The sequence below is a fragment of the Monocercomonoides exilis genome (genome assembly GCF_001643675.1).
Source record: "Monocercomonoides exilis strain PA203 chromosome Unknown scaffold19-1596985, whole genome shotgun sequence".
NCBI classification, from domain to species: domain Eukaryota; phylum Preaxostyla; order Oxymonadida; family Polymastigidae; genus Monocercomonoides; species Monocercomonoides exilis.
The window spans coordinates 162750-190432 of record NW_027150564.1 but is presented as its reverse complement, the minus strand read 5'-3'; the positions used below and the strand labels follow the sequence as shown (position 1 = coordinate 190432).

Genomic DNA, 27683 nt, shown 5'->3' with positions numbered 1-27683 from the left:
ATATCTCAGGAATTGTAGCTCTTCAATTGAATTAACAACTTTTGCAAATTCTTCTACTGGTGCCTTGTCTGTGAGAGATGGAGAAATTAATCTGAAGAATGTAACTTTTCTGAACAACACAGCAAACTCTTCCCAGTTCAATTCTGTTCGAAGAAACATTTTATGTGAAAATAGCTCTCTGTCAATTGTTTCGTTTTCAGATGAATCCGGAAATCGAAATCCCGATAATCTTCGTGAAGGAGAGTATCCGGAACTCTGGATGCAAAACAGAGAGTGTACAGTTAGTGGGCTGATTAATTGGAATCCAATAGAAGATATTGAAACAGCAGAGACAGTATTACGAGAATTTCCACAAAAAGCCTATCTATTTTGCAGACCTCATATTTCTGAGATTACAAGAAGCGAAAAGGGAGACAAAATGATGATTCATTTTATTGGAAATAATCTTCTTCCATGTCTCGTATCTTATGAGGTTTTTATTTTATACGGTTCAAATTCTTCTTCAGAGAAAGAAATAATATCTTTACCGTTTATAACTTGTACCTTTGTGAGCCAAGAGGAATTTATTGTGGAAGCATCAAAATCTCAACTTAAATTCACTTTCAATTCATTAAAAGCTCAAATTTTTGTGCAAGCAGTATTGAAATTGAAGGAGGACGAAATTTATGATTCCCGGCGAAGAATAACCCAAGTGGTGAAGACAGATCCTGTTATGTTGCAAGATGTAATTTCGAACAGCAATGAAAGAATTAGTCAAGCAAAATCCACATCAAATATGTTTCCATGGTGGATTGTATTTGTTGCTGCTGCTTGTTTCATTGTAATATTTGTTGTAATTGGACAAGCATTTGCAAAAAAGAGAAGTTCAAATGATAATGCTTTTGTAAAATTGTGAGGTTTGAAAGGATAACCCAACTTGAAAGATTTTTAATTCGCTTTCAAAAATAGATGAAATTATGATGGGAACAACCAATCTGGAAAGAAATTGGTTGAAAGGAACACTATGTTTGTGCTTCCCAAATAACTGATCATGATTAGAATCAAAATGCATTCGAAATCAGCGAAGTTGCATCTTGTTCTTCTAATTCAAGTAATTTTGTGAGCTTGTTTTCTTTTTGAAGACTGTTCTAACGATTAAGAAAGCGTCTACTGCGTTTAAGATTCGATCCAGAATCTGTTTGGCAAAAATTCGCATGTGCTTTTTTCAATTATGATGAATGTTTGATTTCAAAGAAAATGTGATTCTAAGATTTATTTTAAAATACATTTTCAATAAATTTCAAAGACAAGTTTCTTGTAATTAATTTTTGAGTGACTTTTTTCATGAATTCATTTTTATTTTCCATTCAACTGTGATTTTCATTTTCAAAACAAGTTTCTATCAAAAATAATTTTTTTTATATATTTAAATAACTTCCTCAAATATATTTGCCTATCAATTAATTAATCTTTTCATACTTATTTATTAATTTTGTATTTTTAACTTCATTTTTATAACTCACTGATGTTATTCAAAAGCCTTTGATAAACATTTTACCAAAGTCACTTCATAAAAAATACTTATTGTAAAAATGTTTCATTTGATGATTAGAAATTTGTGTTTAATAAACGTTTATGGATTCAAAAATAACGACAAATCTGACATAAACGAAATGGAGCAAGGAAAATGGTATATTGAAATTATTTGGGAATTCAAATAAGAATTGATAAACACAAAATTCACAATAAAGCTAAATATATATATAATATTACTGAGTCATTATGAAGTGAAAATTTCATTTATGGATCATGAAAAACTAGGAATTAAGGAATTTTTCATTTTTTTTTTTTTTTTTTTTTTTTTTTTTTTTTTTTTTTTTTTTGAGTGATCAATAGATATTTTACGAAAAGAAAAACCATTTGAGTGTAACTAGTGCTATTTCGAATAAGAACGAGTTGTAACCAAAAAGTCATATGTTTTTCGAAAAAGACCCATTTTTTCGCATTAGGCCAATATGTATAAATAGAAGACATCACCATACGTTAAAAAGGCTTTTCTTTTATCAGTTTGTTTTGATATTAGTTTAATAACTGGAAATGAGTATGCTTCCTCGAATTGATCCAAATATTTAGTCTGTAGTATTCTTTGTTCGTTGTCTTTATGGTAATTTACAAATTATTTATTTTTTGTTTATTATTAAATGATATTGCTCTGAACACAGTTCACGAATGAACTCCGTTCAAAGCAATATTCAATCTCCATCTCAGTTTGATATAAACTTCTCTTCTCAAGCACTCTCATACCAGCCTTCAGCTTCCATATCTGCTTCTCAGCGTTCATATGTATTTGGTCCAATTGAAGTTCAGGAACATCCCTCAATTCAATCTTTTTCAATAGCAAAAAATAAAATGGAAAGGTTCTTGTTTGAATAATGCAAATAAAAAAAAAATTTTTTTTTTGAATGATCTGATGTTTACAGAAAAGAAACAAACGACACGTTTGATTTGGCTTTTCGAAAAGCTGATTAACATAAAGATAGCGTTGAAAAGAAAATTGTGAACACTGAAATTAGAGAATTATCAGATCCTGAGCCAGAGGGACAGCTATTTGATCACTTAAGCAAACAAAAATCATTTGATAGATACAGTCTAAACCGGATATAATCACGTCGAATATAATCACATTCGCCTATAGTCACATTTTTCCATGCACCGACATTTTTTGCTTGTTTTTCATTCATTTTCCATCGTATATAATCACAGGGCTGCAAATATATAATCACAGTTTTTATTATTATGGGTGATTTTTTCAATGAAAAATCGATTTTTTGATCAAAAAATCCGATTTTTCGCTTTTTCAAAATTTTGTTTAAATAAGTCAAAATAACATAATCAAACATAAAAAATTGTTATTTTAATTGAAAAATGTGTTTTTGTGAAGAATTTCCAAAAATAAAAAAATCTACCCAATTTTAATTATTTTAAAAATTTATTTTTAATTTTTCCTGTGTTAAACAGCATCGTGTATAATCACAATCGGATATAGTCACAAAAAGTTGTGCAAAAACCGATGTGATTATATCCGGTTTAGACTGTATAAATAAACTGAAAAACAAATATTCAGCATCATTTGCGAACAAGAAAACGAAACAAGCCAGACTCCGAAAAAAGGACCAAAAGGTTCCTTATCGCTTACTGACAAAATACTTTATTTCATCGAATGGCTGTCTTCTGGAACAACACAAACAAGAATTGGGCTTTTGTTTTACAGAAGCAGCCACATAATTTCTGATGCAATAATTCATATGCATCCACTCCTGTAAAAAGTTTTGTTAAAAATGAACATGGAGAAAAGAAGACGTAAATATTCTGATACAGACGAATCTTTTGGTACATTTGCACTACTTGTAGATGCAACGTCAATAAGAACAGACAACCAAGCTAGCAGTATTGAAAATCAGAAGTTGCTCTGCGATGGGCATAAGAAAGTTTATGGATTAAAAATCCAGGTTGCAGTTGCTGCTTGCTATCCTTTTGAAGCATTGTTTGCTTCGAAAGTTGTAGAGTGTCGCATCCATGATTTCTCATTGTTCAAACGAGACTTGCAGCCGTTGTTAGAATATTTACATATATGGGGAAAAATATTTTGCTTCAAGCATTTTCAGAAAAAAATAATGCACTTTTCATTGACTTTTTAAGATCAAAAAACACAATAAAAATGTGTCCATTTTTTGACATTCGTGAAATATTGGAAAACTTGATGATTTAATTTCAACGATGCCTGTTTACGGATTTGAAAATAAAATTTGTTTTGAAATCTGAGAAACAAAAATAAAGTTATGAGTGAAGCAATTTTTTCTTGCTTTGTGCAAAAAAAGCTTGAAAGTCCGTATTTTCCCCCATATCAGAATACGAAAGAGAAAAATATGGGTTGGATGAAGGAATTAAACATTAGAAAGTCATGGGAGACAGAGGATATCAAGGTGCTATTGACAGAATTGAAGTCATAACACCAATCAAAAATGTTGAAACGATAGAAGAAATTGCATTTAATGAAAGATTGGCAAAGAAACGGATTCCTGTTGATGGTTTTTCGGAAGAATTAAAAGGCAGTGGAAGCAATGTGCAAATAGGAACAGAAATAATTTGGATGATGCAAAGTTAGATGTCGAAATTGCAGTTTGGCTGAGAAATCAAAATATTCAGGCATATGATTTGTGTGAAGATGATAGATTATTTGAGAAGCTATATATTTTTTTGAATCAATTTGAGATAGAAAAGCTATAAGAAAAAAAGTCAGAATCGAATGCTTTTTCCAGAGAAAGAATAAAAAGAATTAGAAGTGCCTCACTTATAGAGAACATGTGCAACGAACATTCGAAACAACGAAATTTTTCAACCGATGAAATCATCGCCAATGAAAAAAAGCAGTGAAGATAACTAATTTTTCTTTTTCCATTTTTATTATTTGTTTGCTCGGTTTTTCTGATTATGGTTACTTCTTCAGGTTTTTTTATGCCTCGATTTGACTTTAATTTTTTTTAAAATTATAAATATCAATAAATAATTAATAATATGGGTAATTCTTTTTGAAAAGTCGCAAATGTTTAATTTTCAAATAAATCAAAAATTTCATATTTTGCTTAAAATTTTGTTTCCGCTCACGAACCTACTTTGGAATGTCCGAAACAGCATCATCCAGAAAAAGATTTTGTATTAGTGATTAAAGATGTGTGTTAACAAAATATTTAGCAAAATATTAAATTTTTGATTTACTTGAAAATTAAACATTTGCGACTTTTCAAAAATAATCAAACTTATTATGTGCGATTATTTTTGAAATCATATTTTTTCTTTCAAAAATTTCTGTTCGAAAATTTCATTTGAAAATTAACTAAAGAACATTGGAAAGTTAAAACATTAATAAGGAATATCTTCATTCTAGTATAAGCTTATTCATTTGTTTTTGAAATGGTTTTGATGAAATTATTCATAAAAATACAAAATCTCTATTCAATGACAAACAACAATTGAAAAATCAACACATCAAAAAAATTTATGATTTCAAAAATAATTACCAATATCTTCTTATTTCTAATTTCAACGACAAACGATGTAATATTTCATGAATTATTTTCGATTCAGAAAAATAAATTGATCCCGTCGTTTTGTTTTTTGTTCCGTTCATTAAGAAAAGCATTTTCTTTCGTGAAAGAAAAAAATAGTTCTGTAACAATATTGGAATAAATCGAAAAGACTAAGTTATGACGAAAAGATAGTTTCATCCCGAGATAGGTCGTTTCATATTGACATACAAAAAATGGTTTCGGTAAAGAATTATTCATACCCAAGATTTCATTGGCTTCTTGAAAAGTGAACTTCTTTCCGTAAAATATCTAATGCTCTTTTTCATTACAAATAGGTTTTGTTTCTTGCAGTTTTTATAATGGTTTTTGGTTTCAATAAATAAAACAAACTCAGAAAGAATTAAATGTTGGTTTAGAGTATTACGGAGCAGTGCAGTCTAAACCGGAAATAATCACATCGGATTTCACTCAACTTTTTGTGACTTCATCCGGTTGTGATAATATCTGATGCTGCTTTACACAGAAAATAAAAATAAAAATATATAAATAAATTAATAAATATTGGGTTAAATTTTTTATTTTTGAAAATACTTCATTAAAACGCTATTTTCACTTTCGAAAACATTTTTTATTATTAATACATATTATTCAGAATTATTTCATCTTAATTTTGAAAAAGTGAAAATTTGAAAATTTTGATCTAAAAGACGATTTTTCAATGAAAAAATGATTCATAAAAAAAATGTGATTATATATTTTCAACACTGTGATTATATGCGATGAAAAATGAATGAAAAACAAGCAAAAATGTCTGCGGATCAAAAAATGTGAAAATAAAAGATATTGATAATATTCGGGCATAGGTTCAAACGCGTTCCTTTTGCAATTTGCGTTTTAAAACCCTCAAATCATAACAAATTAATAGATAATAATTATTTAAAAACTTTTTATGGACCGATTTTTTGAAAAAAATTTTTCTTGTTGAAAAAAATGATTTTTGAAAAATGACCCATAAAAACATGAATTTCATTGAAAAATATTTAAATTGTAAAGAAAACGTGATTTTTACATGTCCAATGTGTTTTTATTATAATATAAATATATTTTATTTGTTAATTTTCATCATTAACAATAATGATCATAAAAAATTTTTTTATTAAATATTTTTGATCTAACCCACAATAAAATTTTTTTGTCTGGAAAAGTTGAATATGCTGTTTAAGATGAAATCGAACTCAATAGTTTGCCATCATTTCATTTTTATATATAAAATTTAACATATTATTATATGTGCACTTGTTTTATATTGAAAACAGCTTTTATTATCAGTGACACAAACGCATGCATTTTCACTTCCATGTTGTTAAGATGAAAGATTAAAATTTCAAAATTGGTAGCAATGGAACGCAAAAGGTATTGTATGGTTCTTTTCATCAAATAAATATTTATTTTGCTATTTTCCTGCAAATATTTACTTGTTCTTTTGTATATTAATATTTTTTTGTATTAGGCTCGATCATGGCATGCTTAAATAAATCAATGTTGCAAAATTAAACATTACTTACACAAAATAGCTCAATGTTGAGAAATAAAAACATGTACTAAATAAAAGTTTGGTTTTTTTTATCATTAAAAAAAGAATTGTTTGAATTTGATTTATTTAACTCTAACAGTGAATTTGATGTTGTGATATGTAGAAGCGAGGAAGAACCATGCCAAACGATGTAGAAATGGATGGAAAACACGGAAAAGGAAAGTGGAATGAAAACAATTCGGATTGATGGATCGACTGTTATTCGAGATTCATTCAACATGTTCAATTATCAGATCAAAAAGAGTGTAAAGATGGGAGAAGAGAATATGAAAGCGATATTGAATTTTGAAAAGGCAATTGGAAGTCAGCTGGACCATTACATGGTGAATGATGATCATCTAGAATTGTCGAATATCCAACTCCAACTGAAATCTGGATTTGACAATTCAGCTAAAACGATTATTTCAAACAAAGGAGGAGAATTGGTGATAAGTGAATGCTCATTCCGTTCAGAGGCTGGAGTGAACAATGGATTTGATTGTGTATTTGTGGATGTGATTGGAGGTAGTGTGGAAGTGAATGATGAAAAATCATTCACACAAGAATGACTTGTTGGATGTTCGAGTTCGCTGACAATGAGGAGACTTTCATTTGCTGTGAAAGGTCAGTTGAATTCAAGGAGAAGTGCATTCATCCATTCAACATCAACACTCAGTGTGACGAACTGTTCAATCTCATTTAAAAGTGGGACATTAACAAATGGAAAGATAGGATACAGCATCATTGAGATGGCAGGAGGGAATCTGGTTGTTGATGGATTTGTGATGGAAAGTGGAGTGACACAGAAGATGAATGAGAAATCGCCAATAATGATGACAAGTGGAGTTGAATTGGAGATATCAAACAGCAGAATGAGTGGAGTGGAAGTGATAGGGGTTGATAGGGGATGTTTGAATGTTGAAATGAAGGAAGGTGGAAATGTGGATATTGAAGAAAGCAATTTTTAATCAACATGCTCAGGTGGAAATGGAATGAAAGGAGGAGGGATGATGATATCAGTTGGAAGCGGAGGAATATTGACAGTGAGTGGAGTGAATTTGTCAGAATGTGAAGTTCCATCAGAGGATGCTGAGAATGGAGGGAGAGGAATGGGAGGAGGGATGTTTGCTGAACTTGCCAATCAAATGGGAACGTTTTCATTGGAGAGCATGACATTCAGTGAGTGCAATGCATGGAAAGGGAAGAATGTGTTTGCTTCTGGATGGAATCTGATAGAGATTGTGAACAAGGAGCACCTGAAATGGGAAATGAGTGAAGGGGAGTTGGGATCATTGGATGAGTTGTGTGGATGGGAGAGGAAGACAACAGGAGAGGATGGATATGTGATTCCATTGGTTGTGTATTTGTGGGATAATTGGAGTGTGAATGGGTTTGTTTCGAGAGAGAAAGGAGGAGACTTCAGTGGTTGTGGGTATTCAGAAGCTCCATGTTCATCAGTTGATCACTTATTTTCTCTGAGATATGGTTCACTTGGAGAAGGGGAATCACACATCAACATTGTGGGATCAGGATTGCTTCAGAAAGCAATATCATTTTTATCATCATCATCATCAGATACACCAGTTGTGAAGATTGAAGGAGAGACAAATGGAACAGTTTTGAGGATTGAAGAAGAGAAGGAAAAAGATGGAGAAAATAGAGAGGCAATGGTTGCTTCAGAAGTGATCCTCTCATTTGTGAATGTTTCATTTGTTCTACCGAATGTGCTTGTTCATCATCTGGCATTCATCAAATCGTCGTCAGGAGATGGGGCACTTTCTGTGAGAAGCTGCTCATTTGTGAGTGAGGATGCTTCAAAAGAAACGAATTTCTGTTTGGTGAGAGTGGATGGAGGAAGCGTGGAGATCGAAGACTGTGCCCTGAAAGAATTCCATTTGTTGCAAGGATTTATGGAATTGTCCTCAGATGTGAAAGTGGCAGATGTGATGAATCTGTCGATCAGTTACACGAGTGTTTCTGGAAGAAGTCTGATATCTATCAGTGAATCCGCTCTCTTATCAGTTAGATCATTGAAAGAAGCAACAATGTTGAAAAACAAAGTGAATGTGGATGAAGATGGAATGCTATCGATGAGCGTGAACAGCTCATCTTTCACAAACATCACATGCAATTACAATAGAGCCGCAATTGTGAGTGCTTATTCATTTGAATGTGAAATGAGATGCTTGGTGGAAGGGTGTGTGATGACGAAGTGTCTGAGTGAGTGGAGCGAAGAGGGAGGAAGGATGAAAGTGAGTTTGAAGAGCAGAGGGAGTGAGTTGAGAGTGAGTGGCTGTCAGTTTGGGATGTGCATTTGTTCCATTGTGAAGGGGAGAGGAGGAGGGCTGATGATTGATGCATCTGGCCTGGGTGAAACACAGACAGATACAGTAGATGCACCATTTTTGGGAATACTGATCGAGAGCACCAGATTCACAATGAATGATGCGTTTGTGGGGAAGGATGTGTTCATCCGGCGCAAGTGGATTGAAAAGCAGATCAATGAGAAGCTGTTCTCGCTGGACTTCAGCCAGGATGCTCTGAAGTCGAACAACTCGATTTGTGGAAGCGACGAAGAGAAAAGAGATATTGATCTAATCCCGCTGGTCACATTCTATTATGGCCAGCAGGTGTTTGTGGAAGCGAATGGGAGGGATATCAGACAGTGTGGAGAGCAGACGAATCCATGCAAAAGCATCAGCCATGGAGTGTCTCACATTCAAAAGGGGATCATGAATGTGATTTTTATTGATGGAGAAGGGGACATTGGAGGAGAATGTGTGATGGGAGATGTGAGTGTGAAGCCAATGAAGAAGGTGAAGGCAACAATCCGTTTCAATGCAACTGTTCAAGAGATGGGAAATGAAGGGGCTGTGATTGTGTTTGTGAATGAGAGTGTGATGGAGAAGTGTTTGTTTGTGTTTGGAGAGGCATTTGAAGGGGTTGAGGAGAGTGCTTTGAAAGAAAAGGATGGGAGATTGGAGATTTCAGATTGCTTTTTCAGCTCGTCAGCAATGGATTTTGTGATGAAGAGCATGATTCTTCATGTGGAGAGAGGAGAGCTGAAGATGAGCGAAACATCATTCAGTGGAATTCATTCATCTGTGCCACTTCTGTCATTCTGTGGAGAATTGGGTGTGTCAATTGCTGAGACACGAATATCGAATATCGAGTGTGAGGGGGAAGTTGTGCGAGTTGGGGGAAAAGCGAAGGCAGAGATGAAGGAAGTGATGTTTGAGAATATCTCAGTGGCTTCTGGAGGAAGCGTGATGAAGATGGATGGAGCTGAAAGGGGGTTGAGTGTGCTGAACTGTTCCTTTGCGAAATGTCGGAGCACAAACAAGAAAGGAAAGATGATGAGGATATGTGAGTGTGTAGATATGAGAGTTAGATTGTGTGTGATTGATGGAGAGGAAGGAGATGAAAAAGAAGGAAAGCATGGGAATGAGAATAATGGAAGAGGTGAAGAGATTTGCAGATGGGATGGATCTCTTGTGGATGTAGTGAAAAGTTCTGTTTTGATGAAAGACACAACAATCTCGAATTCACCAGAAGGTGGAATAACTATAAGTGGAGAAAATATGTAGATGAAAGTCATAAACGTTTAAAATTATTTACTGAGACTTTTTCACTTTGCAGAAATCACAATTGACAATTTTTCTTGTTGTTTATCGTAATACAATAACTATATTTGATTATTAAAATGATTTCACATTTCGTTTTGTATTATTTTGAAAACATATAAATATTTTTAATTATTATATTGTGAAAATAGCATATTGAAAATTAACGGTTTAAATGAAAAATTAATACTTTCAAAGCAGTTTCGATATTTGTAACAAAAAAATTTCCCATAACTTGACTATCATAATTTAAATTGAAAAATATATTTTCCAATTTCTGTCACATGGAGACTCAATACAACAAAGAAGATATTCAAAAATTAACTTTTTGCGAATTTCTTGTTATGTCAAATGGGAATAATAAATTAGCTCTAGATATTTTGTCATCGATGGGATGCATTAAAAAGTCATTCAAATGCTGGAAATGCGAAAAAGAGATGAATCTGACAATGAAAAAACCAGAATGCGATTATTACACTTTCAAATGTTCGTCGTGTGGAAAACTTTACAGTTGGAATCATGAATCTTTGTTTATGGATTTCAATTTATCGCCTTACTACGTCATGACATTGTTTTATCACTTTTGGTACAAACATTCTGTGAATGAGGTTGTGATAGAAACAAAACTATCAAAGAACACAATCTCAAGCTTTTTCAAAAGATTACGTAATATCTGCTGTTATCTTGAAGCGCTTGATACCGAAAAAATAGGAAAAAACAGAAAAGTTGAAATGGATGAAACACTGATTCACAAAAGAAAAAATGGGGTAGGAAGAGTTAAAGAACAGCAGTGGCTGTGGGGAGCAGTTGAAAGAAAAGTGGAAGGAAAGCCGCAAAAATTAAAACTTGAATTTGTCCCAGATAGAACAGAAGAAACATTGTTATATTTCATTAAGAAAAACATTGATATATCTTCGGAAATTTACAGTGACAAATGGTCTGCTTATAGTGGAATTAAGCAATGTGGATATACGCATTACAGTATTAATCATTCAGAGCATTTTTCTGATCCAGCTGACAAAACAATTCATTCACAAACAATAGAAAGCATGTGGTCACATTTAAAACATCATCTCCCAATCAGAGGAAGAACCTATGAAAAAACAAAAGAATATACCTACGAATTTCAGTACAGAATTTATAATAAAGGAACAGTTTACAGTTTTCTCGATGATATTTCTAAAATAAAAAAAAGGGACTTTGACAATTACATGGAGTCTTATAATAAATGTGAAATTAAAACGAAAACGGTATTAATAAAAGAAAGAAAGTTCAAGTTATCATCATACATTCTGAGAAAAGAAGAAAAGAAGAAAAAAGATGAAGATGCAACATTATTGGATGAAAACGAGCTTGATGCTTTCTTTAAGGAGAAGAAAAAATTACAAAAAATAGGATCCAAAGTGATTACTGAAAAGGGGAAAAGAAGATTAATCGACGAATCTGAGGATGAAGGCAATGATGCTAAAGATGACATATCAAATGATGAAAATCATTCCAATTTATTCGATGATAAAGAAGATGAAGAAAAGGAGAGAACTGACAAGGAAAATGAAAATGCACAAAACATTAAACATGAAAAAATGATGAATCAGGCTCAAGCTGTGCCGTCATTCCAAAGCTTCAAAATACTGAGGAAAATAGCGAAATGGATGATAATGATGAACAAAAAACAAATGACTGTTATGAGGATATTTTTGAATTTGATGTAAATGATTTAAAACCACGGAAAAGAAAAATAAAAAGAAAAAGGTCAAGCAATGGAAGATTCTGCAAAAAAGATGAAAACCAACTTGCATCAAATTTAGAAAAAGAAACAGAAAGTTTTTGCGAAAAAAAAGAATATAAAATTTGTGAGATGAAGAAAAAAGAAAAGAAAAAGTTGTATTCAATAATGAATCAAAAAACTTTGAGAAGTCAAACAAATGCATTAAACAAAGGAACGCAACAATTCCCAATTTCACGATAACACATCATCTTTATTTTTATTCGCTCATTATATATATAAAAAAAAAATCGAAAATAGTTATTGTATTACGATAAACAACAAGAAAAATTGTCAATTGTGATTTCTGCAAAGTGAAAAAGTCTCAGTAAATAATTTTAAACGTTTATGACTTTCATCTACATATTTTCTCCACTTATAGTTATTCCACCTTCTGGTGAATTCGAGATTGTTGTGTCTTTCATCAAAACAGAACTTTTCACTACATCCACAAGAGATCCATCCCATCTGCAAATCTCTTCACCTCTTCCATTATTCTCATTCCCATGCTTTCCTTCTTTTTCATCTCCTTCCTCTCCATCAATCACACACAATCTAACTCTCATATCTACACACTCACATATCCTCATCATCTTTCCTTTCTTGTTTGTGCTCCGACATTTCGCAAAGGAACAGTTCAGCACACTCAACCCCCTTTCAGCTCCATCCATCTTCATCACGCTTCCTCCAGAAGCCACTGAGATATTCTCAAACATCACTTCCTTCATCTCTGCCTTCGCTTTTCCCCCAACTCGCACAACTTCCCCCTCACACTCGATATTCGATATTCGTGTCTCAGCAATTGACACACCCAATTCTCCACAGAATGACAGAAGTGGCACAGATGAATGAATTCCACTGAATGATGTTTCGCTCATCTTCAGCTCTCCTCTCTCCACATGAAGAATCATGCTCTTCATCACAAAATCCATTGCTGACGAGCTGAAAAAGCAATCTGAAATCTCCAATCTCCCATCCTTTTCTTTCAAAGCACTCTCCTCAACCCCTTCAAATGCCTCTCCAAACACAAACAAACACTTCTCCATCACACTCTCATTCACAAACACAATCACAGCCCCTTCATTTCCCATCTCTTGAACAGTTGCATTGAAACGGATTGTTGCCTTCACCTTCTTCATTGGCTTCACACTCACATCTCCCATCACACATTCTCCTCCAATGTCCCCTTCTCCATCAATAAAAATCACATTCATGATCCCCTTTTGAATGTGAGACACTCCATGGCTGATGCTTTTGCATGGATTCGTCTGCTCTCCACACTGTCTGATATCCCTCCCATTCGCTTCCACAAACACCTGCTGGCCATAATAGAATGTGACCAGCGGGATTAGATCAATATCTCTTTTCTCTTCGTCGCTTCCACAAATCGAGTTGTTCGACTTCAGAGCATCCTGGCTGAAGTCCAGCGAGAACAGCTTCTCATTGATCTGCTTTTCAATCCACTTGCGCCGGATGAACACATCCTTCCCCACAAACGCATCATTCATTGTGAATCTGGTGCTCTCGATCAGTATTCCCAAAAATGGTGCATCTACTGTATCTGTCTGTGTTTCACCCAGGCCAGATGCATCAATCATCAGCCCTCCTCCTCTCCCCCTTCACAATGGAACAAATGCACATCCCAAACTGACAGCCACTCACTCTCAACTCACTCCCTCTGCTCTTCAAACTCACTTTCATCCTTCCTCCCTCTTCGCTCCACTCACTCAGACACTTCGTCATCACACACCCTTCCACCAAGCATCTCATTTCACATTCAAATGAATAAGCACTCACAATTGCGGCTCTATTGTAATTGCATGTGATGTTTGTGAAAGATGAGCTGTTCACGCTCATCGATAGCATTCCATCTTCATCCACATTCACTTTGTTTTTCAACATTGTTGCTTCTTTCAATGATCTAACTGATAAGAGAGCGGATTCACTGATAGATATCAGACTTCTTCCAGAAACACTCGTGTAACTGATCGACAGATTCATCACATCTGCCACTTTCACATCTGAGGACAATTCCATAAATCCTTGCAACAAATGGAATTCTTTCAGGGCACAGTCTTCGATCTCCACGCTTCCTCCATCCACTCTCACCAAACAGAAATTCGTTTCTTTTGAAGCATCCTCACTCACAAATGAGCAGCTTCTCACAGAAAGTGCCCCATCTCCTGACGACGATTTGATGAATGCCAGATGATGAACAAGCACATTCGGTAGAACAAATGAAACATTCACAAATGAGAGGATCACTTCTGAAGCAACCATTGCCTCTCTATTTTCTCCATCTTTTTCCTTCTCTTCTTCAATCCTCAAAACTGTTCCATTTGTCTCTCCTTCAATCTTCACAACTGGTGTATCTGATGATGATGATGATAAAAATGATATTGCTTTCTGAAGCAATCCTGATCCCACAATGTTGATGTGTGATTCCCCTTCTCCAAGTGAACCATATCTCAGAGAAAATAAGTGATCAACTGATGAACATGGAGCTTCTGAATACCCACAACCACTGAAGTCTCCTCCTTTCTCTCTCGAAACAAACCCATTCACACTCCAATTATCCCACAAATACACAACCAATGGAATCACATATCCATCCTCTCCTGTTGTCTTCCTCTCCCATCCACACAACTCATCCAATGATCCCAACTCCCCTTCACTCATTTCCCATTTCAGGTGCTCCTTGTTCACAATCTCTATCAGATTCCATCCAGAAGCAAACACATTCTTCCCTTTCCATGCATTGCACTCACTGAATGTCATGCTCTCCAATGAAAACGTTCCCATTTGATTGGCAAGTTCAGCAAACATCCCTCCTCCCATTCCTCTCCCTCCATTCTCAGCATCCTCTGATGGAACTTCACATTCTGACAAATTCACTCCACTCACTGTCAATATTCCTCCGCTTCCAACTGATATCATCATCCCTCCTCCTTTCATTCCATTTCCACCTGAGCATGTTGATTAAAAATTGCTTTCTTCAATATCCACGTTTCCACCTTCCTTCATTTCAACATTCAAACATCCCCTATCAACCCCTATCACTTCCACTCCACTCATTCTGCTGTTTGATATCTCCAATTCAACTCCACTTGTCATCATTATTGGCGATTTCTCATTCATCTTCTGTGTCACTCCACTTTCCATCACAAATCCATCAACAACCAGATTCCCTCCTGCCATCTCAATGATGCTGTATCCTATCTTTCCATTTGTTAATGTCCCACTTTTAAATGAGATTGAACAGTTCGTCACACTGAGTGTTGATGTTGAATGGATGAATGCACTTCTCCTTGAATTCAACTGACCTTTCACAGCAAATGAAAGTCTCCTCATTGTCAGCGAACTCGAACATCCAACAAGTCATTCTTGTGTGAATGATTTTTCATCATTCACTTCCACACTACCTCCAATCACATCCACAAATACACAATCAAATCCATTGTTCACTCCAGCCTCTGAACGGAATGAGCATTCACTTATCACCAATTCTCCTCCTTTGTTTGAAATAATCGTTTTAGCTGAATTGTCAAATCCAGATTTCAGTTGGAGTTGGATATTCGACAATTCTAGATGATCATCATTCACCATGTAATGGTCCAGCTGACTTCCAATTGCCTTTTCAAAATTCAATATCGCTTTCATATTCTCTTCTCCCATCTTTACACTCTTTTTGATCTGATAATTGAACATGTTGAATGAATCTCGAATAACAGTCGATCCATCAATCCGAATTGTTTTCATTCCACTTTCCTTTTCCGTGTTTTCCATCCATTTCTACATCGTTTGGCATGGTTCTTCCTCGCTTCTACATATCACAACATCAAATTCACTGTTAGAGTTAAATAAATCAAATTCAAACAATTCTTTTTTTAATGATAAAAAAAACCAAACTTTTATTTAGTACATGTTTTTATTTCTCAACATTGAGCTATTTTGTGTAAGTAATGTTTAATTTTGCAACATTGATTTATTTAAGCATGCCATGATCGAGCCTAATACAAAAAAATATTAATATACAAAAGAACAAGTAAATATTTGCAGGAAAATAGCAAAATAAATATTTATTTGATGAAAAGAACCATACAATACCTTTTGCGTTCCATTGCTACCAATTTTGAAATTTTAATCTTTCATCTTAACAACATGGAAGTGAAAATGCATGCGTTTGTGTCACTGATAATAAAAGCTGTTTTCAATATAAAACAAGTGCACATATAATAATATGTTAAATTTTATATATAAAAATGAAATGATGGCAAACTATTGAGTTCGATTTCATCTTAAACAGCATATTCAACTTTTCCAGACAAAAAAATTTTATTGTGGGTTAGATCAAAAATATTTAATAAAAAAATTTTTTATGATCATTATTGTTAATGATGAAAATTAACAAATAAAATATATTTATATTATAATAAAAACACATTGGACATGTAAAAATCACGTTTTCTTTACAATTTAAATATTTTTCAATGAAATTCATGTTTTTATGGGTCATTTTTCAAAAATCATTTTTTTCAACAAGAAAAATTTTTTTCAAAAAATCGGTCCATAAAAAGTTTTTAAATAATTATTATCTATTAATTTGTTATGATTTGAGGGTTTTAAAACGCAAATTGCAAAAGGAACGCGTTTGAACCTATGCCAATATTCGATGTAGTTCTATCCAGTTTGAATGCATTTGGGTTGTGGTTAACAACAAAAGAAATATCAAAAACGAAAATTATTTGAAAAAAAATTTTGGTTCTCCTTGGTTATTGGATCTTCACCACTCACCAAAATTAAAAAGATCTATCCTCATTTTCTCATAACACAACTGCCACAATAAAAGCAAAAGAAAATTCGTGTATTTTTTCATTCCGCTGTTGTTATTATTCACCAGTATTTTTCGTGATTGTTTTTGAAATCGTGTCTTCTTTCGTGGTGAAAATTATTTCTTTGTAAAACGTGAATGATAACAAAATTTCTGTAAATAAATATTTTTCTTTGAAAGTGATATTTTTTTATGAATCTTTTGTTATTAAAGAATAAAGTCAATCGTAACATATGATCATTTTCATCACTGGATTGATATCCATGTTTTTCTGATAAAAATTTTGATAGTAATGTGTAATTATTTTTGAAACAATATTTTCTGTCAAAATTTTGGGTTTGGATATTTGAAATGAATATCCATTAATGAACACTAAAAAGTGAGAGAACTATTTCGTTATGCCTAAACTTTTTTTGAGAAAAATTGTGGCTTTTGAAACGATAAATAAACATTTTTCATTAGAATGATAATTTTTTAACTCACGACAATGAAAATTCATAATTATGAACACCCCGAAAAAAGTTATGATTTCAAAAATAATCACCAAAATATTTTCGGAAAAGTTTATGAAATCAAGAAGAATTACCCGTTTCATCACATTCAAAAATTCAATCTGAGACTTTTTCTCTGGAACATCAACATTTTTGTCGAAATTATTTATTAAAGATTAATCAATAAATCGTTGAAAAGAGTCAACATAATGGAGTGTGACTCACCAAAAATGTTTTTTGTTGAAAAACGAGTTTTTGTGAGAATCTTCACTAATTATGATTAAAAATTGCTTTGTAAATATATCATTTTTGAATCAATGATTTCGTTTTTTCTGTGAAAAGAGACATCGCATACAGCCTCAATCAGATATGGTCACAAAATATTGTGCAAAACTCTGTGACATATTCCTTTTTTTATTGGTTGTTTGTTAATCTTTTAATCTTTCGAATGTGCATTCCTGTTTTTATTTCTTATTGAAAAAATGAATGTTGCAAAAAAAAAACCTTTCTTTTGTTCAAAAAACTTTTTATATAAATTAAAATATTATTTCGAGCTTTGAAAAGGATGAAGAAAAAGAAAAATTAAAGAAAAAATAGTGGGAAAAAAATGCTATTTGTTGAAATGGGTAATTCTTTTAAAAAAGTCGCAAATGTTTAATTTTCAAATATATCAAATATTTCATATTTTGCTCAAATTTCTGTTTTCACTCAAGAATCTTCTAAAAAATGTATGAAATAGCATTATCCAAAAATAGATTCCATATTTGTGAGGTTTCATATTTGTTAACAAAATATTTAACAAAATATGTTATCTTTAATTTATTTGAAAATTAAACATTTGCGACTTTTCAAAAAGAATAACCTCAGAAGTATCTTTTTTTTTAAGAAAATATTTTTCTTAACAAAAATTCAACAATATTTAAACATGTGAAAAATTTAACGTTTTTAAAATAAAAATTTTCGGTTTTGATTTATTTTCTTTTTTTCTTTAAGTGTTGGATAATAAAAGACCAAAAACATGATTCTATTTAAACCTGTCTGACCTGACAAATCATTTTTTGACTCGTCCGTCACTAAAAAAAAAAAAAAAAAAAAAAAAAAAATTGATCATAAAGTTTCTGAGAGTTATTAATAACTCGTCAAAGTTTGATAACAAAAAATTATTCTATCCAAATAGGCCCATTTTAATATATTCACTGAAAATTCAAGCTGTTTCTTCTTATCTATTGTTGCTCAAAATCATGCAAAAATGTCTGTGTCCTTCGAACGCATTTTTTTTTTGGGATTGTCACAATCTTATTTATAAAAAAATTTTGCAGTTTTAAAGATATAGAGGAGAAATAGCATTTTCTTTCATTTAAGTGGCAGGATTGAACTCTCAGATTAGTGATAAGCTTCTTGCGCATTTCTTTTATTTTCAAGTTGTTAATGTTTGCTGAATAAGTTTTATTTATTGTTGTGATCTACTCTTTTTGTTTAACATATTTTCAATGAAGTTTCAACATGCAGCGAACAACATTTTGATTTTCAAAACTGGGTTTCTTTATCATTCCACAAACTTATACAAACAAGCAGTGAAATTTTTGTGAATCATTTGTTTGTTTTGTATATGATTTCTTTCATTAATGTAATTATTTCATTTTTATTTAATACATTTTCTTATACACAAATTAGTCTTTGAAAAGAAAAATCAAATGTCAAAAATTTAAGATGTATTTATTGAGAAAAGGAGTTTGAGAAAGTTTTTGATTAATATATGTACCACATAATTTTTTCATTTATTTCGTTTGATTGGACGTAACATTGGATGTCAAAAAATCATGAATTTATAAAGTTACATCATTCATGAAATTGTTGTTCAAAATTATTTGATTGACGCTTTTGAAGAAGCTCTGGGAGAAACTCTCGATGTTGCAATTAGAGGTGAAAGAGATCATGCAATTCATTCAGATTCTTTGAACACAAGAATTTACAAAGAGAAACAGCAGTGATTGTGTAAAAACAAGATGAGAAGATACGAAGGTTTTGGGAGCTATCAAGAAAACGATCAACAGCAATTGTGAACGTTCAACAACAATCAGCAAACAAAGAAGATAACAGAAATGCTGAAACATCCGTTGCTGAAATAGGGTTATGTCAAAAAGACGTGGACAACAACGATTAAAATGAAAAAAAAACACTAATGAATAGAGAGTGCTTCTTCAATATTTTTTGCATATTTTATTCTTGCTGAAGTCTCGGCCTATTTAACCTATATTGAACTTTCATTATCCAGAGCAAAAGGAAGTATTTCCGAAAGAATATGTTAAAATAAAGAGTCAAAAAAGTTGTATCGATCAGAAACAGAATTTATTCAGCAGTGTGGGAATAAGGCACTAATGGATATATACTCTTTGCATCACTTCGTAATAAAAAAGGGAATAACCTTTATTAAGACCGTGATAATCGAGATTTTTATCCGCACATGCAATGATTGCTATTAAAAGATTTTGATAGTCTTCGATCCAATATGAAGACTGTGCGGAAGATAACATGTTGCACATTCTGATAACCGACGGAAAGAAACTTACAAATTCAGCTTTCAGTGAATGGTTTATGCTTTCATCACCGAATGCCTTGACTTATTCTTTGTCTTCGCCCATATCAACTGTAACTTCATCGGCCTCTTCTCAACTGCCATCATCTCCAACAATACATCGCTCCATTTGCATTAAACGTGCACATTTGAACGAAGAGAAATGCCGAGCTGCCTCGTGAATCTCTATGAATCGATAACATGTCCGAAGGCAGTATTACCAACGAATGAAAAATGGAAGGAGAAAAGACAAGTCATCAAAAGATACAAAAATTTCGTGAATGATGATGTTGCAAACGAAGTTCTGCAATAGATAATCATCAATGAAGAGGAAAGGCTGCTTTGGACCATTCAAAGAAAATAGAAGGCGTTTTTTGACAATGAAATAATTAATCAACAGTGACCTAATTAAATACAATCAGAGTTGAAGAAGTGCCTCAAGCAACAGCGGTTGCTAAAAAATGAATTATTTGACATCATCAAAGGAAACAAACGATTATTCATTCATCTTAGGCCTCTGTGTTTGGAAGAATCGTACAAATATAAAAATGACATTTACGCAGAACTTGTTGATCTGAAGCTTGAAAAGAAAACACAAACATTTTTCCAGAGCAATTGCCTCATTCACAGATTCAATAGCATTCTCTTCTGCTTTTAATACTTCTTCTTCTTCTTCTCAATTGGGCTCTCCTTTCCATTTTTTTACTCTCCTATCAAGCCCTCCATTCACACTTGACTTCTCCTTCCTCTTCAATCCTTTTCCTTTGCATGCCCTCATCTATGCAACCACTCAAAATAAGTTGAACGAACTAAGATCTGTCTCTTTCATCTTCTTCACAAAGAATGAACAATACAGAGATTTTCCCCCTTCTTTCTCGCTATTACCGGCCAGTTGCTCTCTGATCATGTCTCTTCTTCTTCTTCTTCTTCTTCTTCCTTCTCTTCTCTTCTCTTCTCTTCTCTAATGCTTCAACATCTCATTCTCTAATCGTCCTTCTCCTTCTGATTCTTTCTTGAACTTTCCAGACTCTCCTGTTTCTCTCCCTCATTTGAATGTTTTGAAGGAAGATAAACAAAAAAAAAGAAGTTATTTCTTTTTCTTCTTATAAATCCTCAAAGCCATCCTTATTTCTGTATCTTCACTCAAAGTGAAAGTTTGCACTTTGTCAGCTTCAGCACCGCTCTTTCACAAAACAGACGGGTCCTCCTTATATGTTCCTCTCATCTTCTCTTTTTCTTCTTCATGACCATCTCCAGGCACTTCCCATATCTCTTTCCTTTTTTTCATTTCCAAAGCCCTCTCATAATTTCTGTCCTCTCTCACTTGATCCTCTCTGATCATTAAACATTCATCTCCATCTTCAAAAATTTTCTCACATTTTCTTAATCCTTCTATGATTTCATCAACAGCTATTCTTAAATACTTGTCTGCCGCTTCTCTCTAACTGTCTTATGCACTTGAAATCTTTTGTAGAATTCCATCAACCAACAAAGCACATCACAATTCAATTTCTGCGGTTTGCTGCAAGCTCTATGCTTTTGCCACATCTGCTTCCTCTTTTACAAACCTCAGCCCAGCAAGTCATGCACCTCAACAACCAGTGGATCTTTGCTTTTTTCAGTTGCGTCAGATTCAGTTTGATTCTTTCTATAAACTACCTTATTTCTTTCGGAAAGACACCTTTTTCATCATTCCCCTTTCTCCTTCCTCTGCCTCTTCTCGCTCCACCAACACCTTCAGTGCAATTGCTTCAAAAAACAGAATCACATCCATTATCCTCAACATTGCAACCCAAAGCGCCTTTGCCACAATCTCTATTGCTTCTCATGTTGTTGCATTTCCCATCTATTCTTTTTTCAATGTCTTTCTTTGCACAATAGTTTAATTTTCCAGCTTTAGAATACCATTCGTTGTTAAATGATGTTTCATAATCAGTTTATAATAAACATGAATCAAGATCATTTGATAAGACTGATTTTTTTTTATCTCATCGTTTTTTTTTCTCATAATCACATACTACTGAATTATTCTCATGTCAAATAAGATGTTCTTGTTTTGCAAAAATAATAGTTGTTTTTTAGGAATTCAATTTTTGATTTTCATTAAATGAAATGTGAAATAACTCAATCATTTGAAAGAAGTGAAAAATAACAAACGATGGTTATTTGATTTCAAAACGAATGATTTGTAAATGTTATTCACAAGAGAAGCAACGAATTTAGCGAATCAAAGGAAAGCGAATGTCTATGATCACCGAAGATTCGCTTTAATCTTGAAAAAAGTCGTTCACAGGCGGATTCGCTACAAGGAGATGTTGCAATGCAAAAACAAATGTTGACATAAACTGTTTCCGCTTCACCAAGCGATGCAATATGACTGTAGTATACTGGTAAACTCTCAAGGACACCAACTGATGTTGCAGTAAGTGTGTGAGTTTTAAATAACGATGCGAATTTTTCTCTAGTTTCCTCAGTTAACTGCCCCAATGAATTTTTGATAAAAGAATTAAATGATTTAAATATTCTGAAATACCAATTTGATGCAATTGACGTCCTAATTGAATCGACAGCTTCATTTTCCTTCCGCTTTGTAATTTCGTGAATAACTTGAAGTTTTTTATTTGTGCCTGCAAAAATCACATCATCTTCGTCTTCATGGGAAACATCTTTGTAGAAGTCGCTTATGGCATGATAATCCGATTCGTCACTGAGCGTTTCTTGAGAAGATATAAGAGAAGATCTTGTTTCAACAAGGGTTGAAGCTTCATCATTTAATATTTCATCATATTCGTCATTTTCTGATTGCTCCTCTGCCTCAGTTAGTCCAAGATAATCTGCTGTATTTTCTTTTTCTGAAATAATAGCTTCTTCTCGCATATGTGAATAAGAAATTTCTTTCTTCTCAAATTGTGAAACAATTAACAAGAGATTTTCAATTTCTTTCTGGATGTGCTTCGATGATGATGTTACTGAATCTTGCTCTTCCTCAATTTGTTGCTTGTTCGAACTCGGGTGGACATACTCGGTTGATGATTCGTCTCTCAAAATCGTTGATAATGCCTTTTTAAATCTTCTCACAGACAAGGGAAAAGCTGTTGATTCTTTTTCTTTTGAAAAGCACCTTCCAATAGATGTTTCCTTATTCTGTGATGATGAGGGAACAGATGATGATGATGCTCGATCTAGAAAACAGTTGAAATGTTGTTTATTGAGTTCAAAAATGGGGAAGAAAGAAACAATCAATTATGAGAATATTCAAATGTTTGAACAAACTATCTTTTCTCGTTTCTTCTGAATTAAAAAACATACGACAAAAATCATCACTGATAAGTTTATTTTTTCCTTCTGGTGTTAATGCATAAGCGAGTGCAATTAGATCCCATCTTTCGCCTTCCAAAGTGTAGTTGAACAGATATATCCAAACGTTCACAATTGCAATATGCCAATGATCGGAACGAAAAGGGCTTAATTCGAAAAGGTTATTGAAAAAAGACATTGCCTCCAGAATTTTTGGAAAAACATTTCCAAGCTTGCTGTTGTCATCTTCAAAAAACAAATGCAACTTTTTTAAAGGGAATAACAAAATTTCCGCTTTAATTGCATTAATAATACTCTGGCTGTCCATCAGCTTCGATTCCAATATAATTTCTCTGTTTTTCCTTATGAACAAGCAAATATCTGTCAGGCACAACCATCTCGGAAGTATGAATGTTGGGCATTTTGTAGGTAACATCCGTTGTTTTGATGAGCTCCTTGATAATTTTGAGAACTCAATAATAATATCCTTGATTGATTTAAGAAATGGGACTTCTTGAAAAGAATGTGTGATTGTTAAGTTGATTAAATGATTAAAACAATAAACATGAAAAGGTTTGACATTAAAGTTCAATAAATCGATTTCTCTATCAGAATTGTGTGATGAATCTTGAAATGCTTTTTTTTGAGCTGCCAAGCCGTCACTACAAATGCTTCTGACTTCACCACCGCATTTTGCAATCTCCGAGATGCACATTTCAGCAAGATTTTTATAATCATCAGAAGAATGACATGCTGGTTAAAGGCTCCAAAATCCAGGAGTTGATTTTTCTGCATGAATAAGATATGAAATAATAATGCACTATTTATTTACGATTTTCCCTCCATCGATCTTCAAAGCTATGTATTTGTCCTTTATTAATCTGGATCTTTCTCGAATTGCTGTTGCCTTCTTTTCGCTTATTAGTCTTTTTATTTTCCACTTTGATAAATACGGAAATATTTCTGTATATTCAGCAGTCGGATTTGTTTGTGCCTTTTGAATCAAACTCTTCACAAATGAGTTAAACTCAGATGACCCCGCTGACAAGAACGATATATTGCATCTGGAAACTAAATCTAAAAATTGATCTGTCAATTGTTTGTTGTCTTTAAAAGACTGGTTGTGCTCTTTAATAGAAATAATGGTTTGTCGAACTTCTTTTTGTTTTTTATTGATCCAAAAGTCCAACGTTGTTGACAACAATGCACATTTGTGTTGTTTGACTGCAGCTGAAGTTTCTCTGCCTGAACATCCGCATGCATATCCCTTCTTTTCGTTGGGACACTAAAACATTCTGTGCCCATCAGCTTTTGTTTTGAAATCTGATTTAACTCGATAGCAGCAAATCCATAAGAGATCATTTTGAATTTTTTAATGAATTTGAGACATGATTTCTTCAGGTCTATTTGGATGCTTGAAGCCTGTGGCAATGAGTTTATTTAATGGATAAAAGAAAAGAAAAGTCGTTATTATTATATATATATACGAATCATTGAAACATTGAACATCCTCATCGGTTGAAGCTAATTCCAATTGAACAAAACAACAATTCGCTTTATCCAACTCGTCCATTTTTTTTTCGAATGCATTTTTCTCGATTTAAAAAAAAAAATAATAATTATGTCAAGAATTCCATGATTGCTATTATCGCACACGATTGAAATGTCCTCTAATGATTTTTGGAGTCCAATGGGAAGTTCTTTAATAAGTAACGAACGATTAACAGCCATTGAGACGAAAAAATGAGTTGATTTATGTTTTAAAATCTATTATATATCCGCAACTGACACTTTGTAACAAATATGATCAAAATTTGACAAAAAATTTTTTCAATTCAGTAAATTATTGAATGGATTTCATTTAACATTCCATTTTGTTTTTTCATTGAAAGGGAAATATATTTGAATATAATATGGGAAATGACAAGTCAAAATGACTCGTCCGTCAATTTGTCACTGACCCAAAAAAAAACTTGTCAGGTCAGACAGGCTTAATTCTATTTACCATATCAACATGAAATAAAAACAATATCCAAAAGAAAAATAAAATCATTTTTATTAAAATATTATTTATGGGTGATTATTGATCTGGATATGAACAATCTTGGGTGTGACGAAGAAAGAGTACAATATCAACAAAAAGGAGAGAAAGAATTTAATGCTGCATTTGCTAACTGCGAAGTTGATTTATCATCATTTAATGGAAAAGAATTACTTGTACTGAAATATTTATGCGATGCTGCTGATTTGATGAATTCAATTTTTCTTGATATGTCAGACGAAAATGCATCAATGATATTAAAATCAGTTGATAAAATGATGAAATGCCCCGATATTACTCCGGAAGAGCTTTCTTCATTACGTAGCTACAAAACAATATTTTTGTTGCAAAACTCTCCTATTTCTTCAATACCAAAGAAAAATCATCTACTGAACATACCAACAGACCGTTGCACGAACATAATGAGTATCCTTTTCTAACATATTTTTTATAAAGAAAAAATTTTTTATAATAATTGAATAATATTTTTTTAAAAATCATCAGGTCAAGTTGGAATTTCAACTTTCGATCAAGATGTTTTAAAACCCTACTTTTTTGATTTAGTAACTATTTCCGATAAAGGATGCTATTATCCAAAAGATCTAAGCGATTCTGAATTTGAATCTCTTCCTGAGACGGCAAAGCAGCCAAACACATTTATTCGACGCAATGAAGGGAAAATTGAAATAATTCCTTTTGAACAAAAATATCGGACTCAGTGCCAAGCAATTGCACAGAAATTAAGAATGGCCAGAAAAGAATGCGATAATGTTAGTTTTTGCTTGTATTTGGATGCAAAGATTTTGGAATTGGAAACTGGGAGCAAAGAAGCACGACTTGTAGCTGATTCTCTATGGATTAAAAGTGACTATAAGATCGATTTAGTACTTTCTACTGCACTTGAAGTATATATGGACGATTGGAAGAGTATTAAGGGTTCACCATCTGCTTCTGTAATGGTGAAAAACACAACTTTGGATTCACTTGTTTCAAGGCTGAGAACAGAAGCTTCGATTATGGAAAGGGAAGCCCCATCTGATGGCTTCAGAAAGGAAATTAAAGGAGATTTAGATCTCCATTTGCGTGCAGTCGATGTTGTGAGGTGGACCGGAGATTATGCAACGGCACCGTATACGACAGTTGCTCAATGCTTGCCCAACGATGAATGGCTGAAAAAGAATTTAGGGGCAGTCAACATGTTTTACGTCAACACCGGCGCAACCATGGAGAAGGTCTCTAAGAATCTTATATCTCGTCTCTTTTTCCCCAAGCAGATATTCCATGACCTGGAGGAGCATCTTACCATCGGAAGCACCATCCACTCGATGATCCACGAAATCGGCCACACGACGGGCCAAGCAACGGACCCGGCCAAGCGCAGTGTGAACCCGGAGATAGAGATTGGATCAGAGTACAATGCGCTGGAAGAGCTGAGAGCAGAGCTGTTTGGAATGTACGGCGTGTTTTACTGTCTTGAAAAGGGCATTATTAGCCAGAAGGAGGCAATGGCTGCACATTATCAGATGCTGGCCTCGATGATCGTCTCCCTGAAGTATGCTCTTGTTCAAGCACACCAAAAGGCAAGAACCGTTATGTTCCACTACTTCCAGAGAAATGGCTCGATTTTAATCATCGAAGAAGAAGAAGAAGAAGAGAACGGTGAAAAGAAGGAAGATAATTTGTCAGGTTCGTCCAAAACAGCGAAAAAAGTGAAGAAGTTCCAACTCGTGATAGAGAAATTGAAGCCCGCAGTTTTGAGCTTTTTGGGTCGCGTTCAAGACATCAAATCAAATCTGGATAAAAAAGGTTTGAAATTGAAGATTGATCATGTTTGAAGTGCTTTTTTTTTTTCATAATTCTAAACACATATATTCAAATAAATAATTGTTAATAAACAGCCACAGAAAAACTGTTTAGTGAATTTTGCTTTGAAGATCCTCTGAAAGAAGAAATTGTCATGAGGTCAGCTGATGCTATACATGGAAGAGGAATGATATTCCCAAGTCTTGTTCCACCATCAGAGCAACCTCAATCATCCTCTTCATCTTCAACGCCTGCTTCATCGGATTCGCAGAAAGGCGTCATTGAGCTAGCAGATGGATGGTCGTTGAAGTACCCATCCAGCTTTACTGAAATGAGAAAGGACAGCACGTTTATTCTCCCCGAAGCAGAGTGCTAAGTGGGTGAATTGTAGTCATTGTTTTTGTGATAATGTTATTTCTCTATCGCCTTTATTCGATTGCCATTTTATTTTATTGCTTCTTTTGAAGTATTTTTATGATTCAACAAGTTCGTTCAATTGTGATTCTTGAATTTTACACAAAATTTATTTGATCCATTCATAATATTCAATGAATCTAACAATAAATACAACCTTTCAACAACATAAATCCAATTAGCGTAGTGTATTTGTGAAAGAAA

At 33.3% G+C, this 27683-nt stretch overlaps 4 protein-coding genes across 4 annotated transcripts; 2 read left to right on the top strand and 2 right to left on the bottom strand.

The window, feature by feature from the left end:
• Positions 1-7388: 7388 nt before the first annotated feature.
• MONOS_3978 (uncharacterized protein) lies at positions 7389-10226 on the top strand (the record flags this gene model as incomplete). The annotated part of the gene is made up of 2 exons (XM_067874013.1): positions 7389-7548; positions 7621-10226. The coding sequence occupies 2 exons, from the start codon at positions 7389-7391 to the stop codon at positions 10224-10226; spliced, it is 2766 nt and encodes a 921-aa protein (XP_067728339.1).
• Positions 10227-15405: 5179 nt separating this feature from the next.
• MONOS_3977 (uncharacterized protein) lies at positions 15406-15813 on the bottom strand (the record flags this gene model as incomplete). Its single annotated transcript, XM_067874012.1, has 1 exon — positions 15406-15813. The coding sequence occupies one exon, from the start codon at positions 15811-15813 to the stop codon at positions 15406-15408; it is 408 nt and encodes a 135-aa protein (XP_067728338.1).
• Positions 15814-22123: 6310 nt separating this feature from the next.
• On the bottom strand, positions 22124-23643 carry MONOS_14319 (uncharacterized protein; the record flags this gene model as incomplete). Its single annotated transcript, XM_067867111.1, has 3 exons — positions 22124-23106; positions 23234-23388; positions 23537-23643. 3 exons carry the CDS (start codon positions 23641-23643, stop codon positions 22124-22126), a joined length of 1245 nt encoding a protein of 414 aa, XP_067728337.1.
• Positions 23644-25302: 1659 nt separating this feature from the next.
• On the top strand, positions 25303-27652 carry MONOS_14318 (putative Zn-dependent hydrolase). The gene is made up of 3 exons (XM_067867110.1): positions 25303-25688; positions 25767-27068; positions 27161-27652. Exons 1-3 carry the CDS (start codon positions 25316-25318, stop codon positions 27439-27441), a joined length of 1956 nt encoding a protein of 651 aa, XP_067728336.1. The 5' UTR covers positions 25303-25315; the 3' UTR covers positions 27442-27652.
• The last annotated feature ends 31 nt before the right edge of the window (positions 27653-27683 follow it).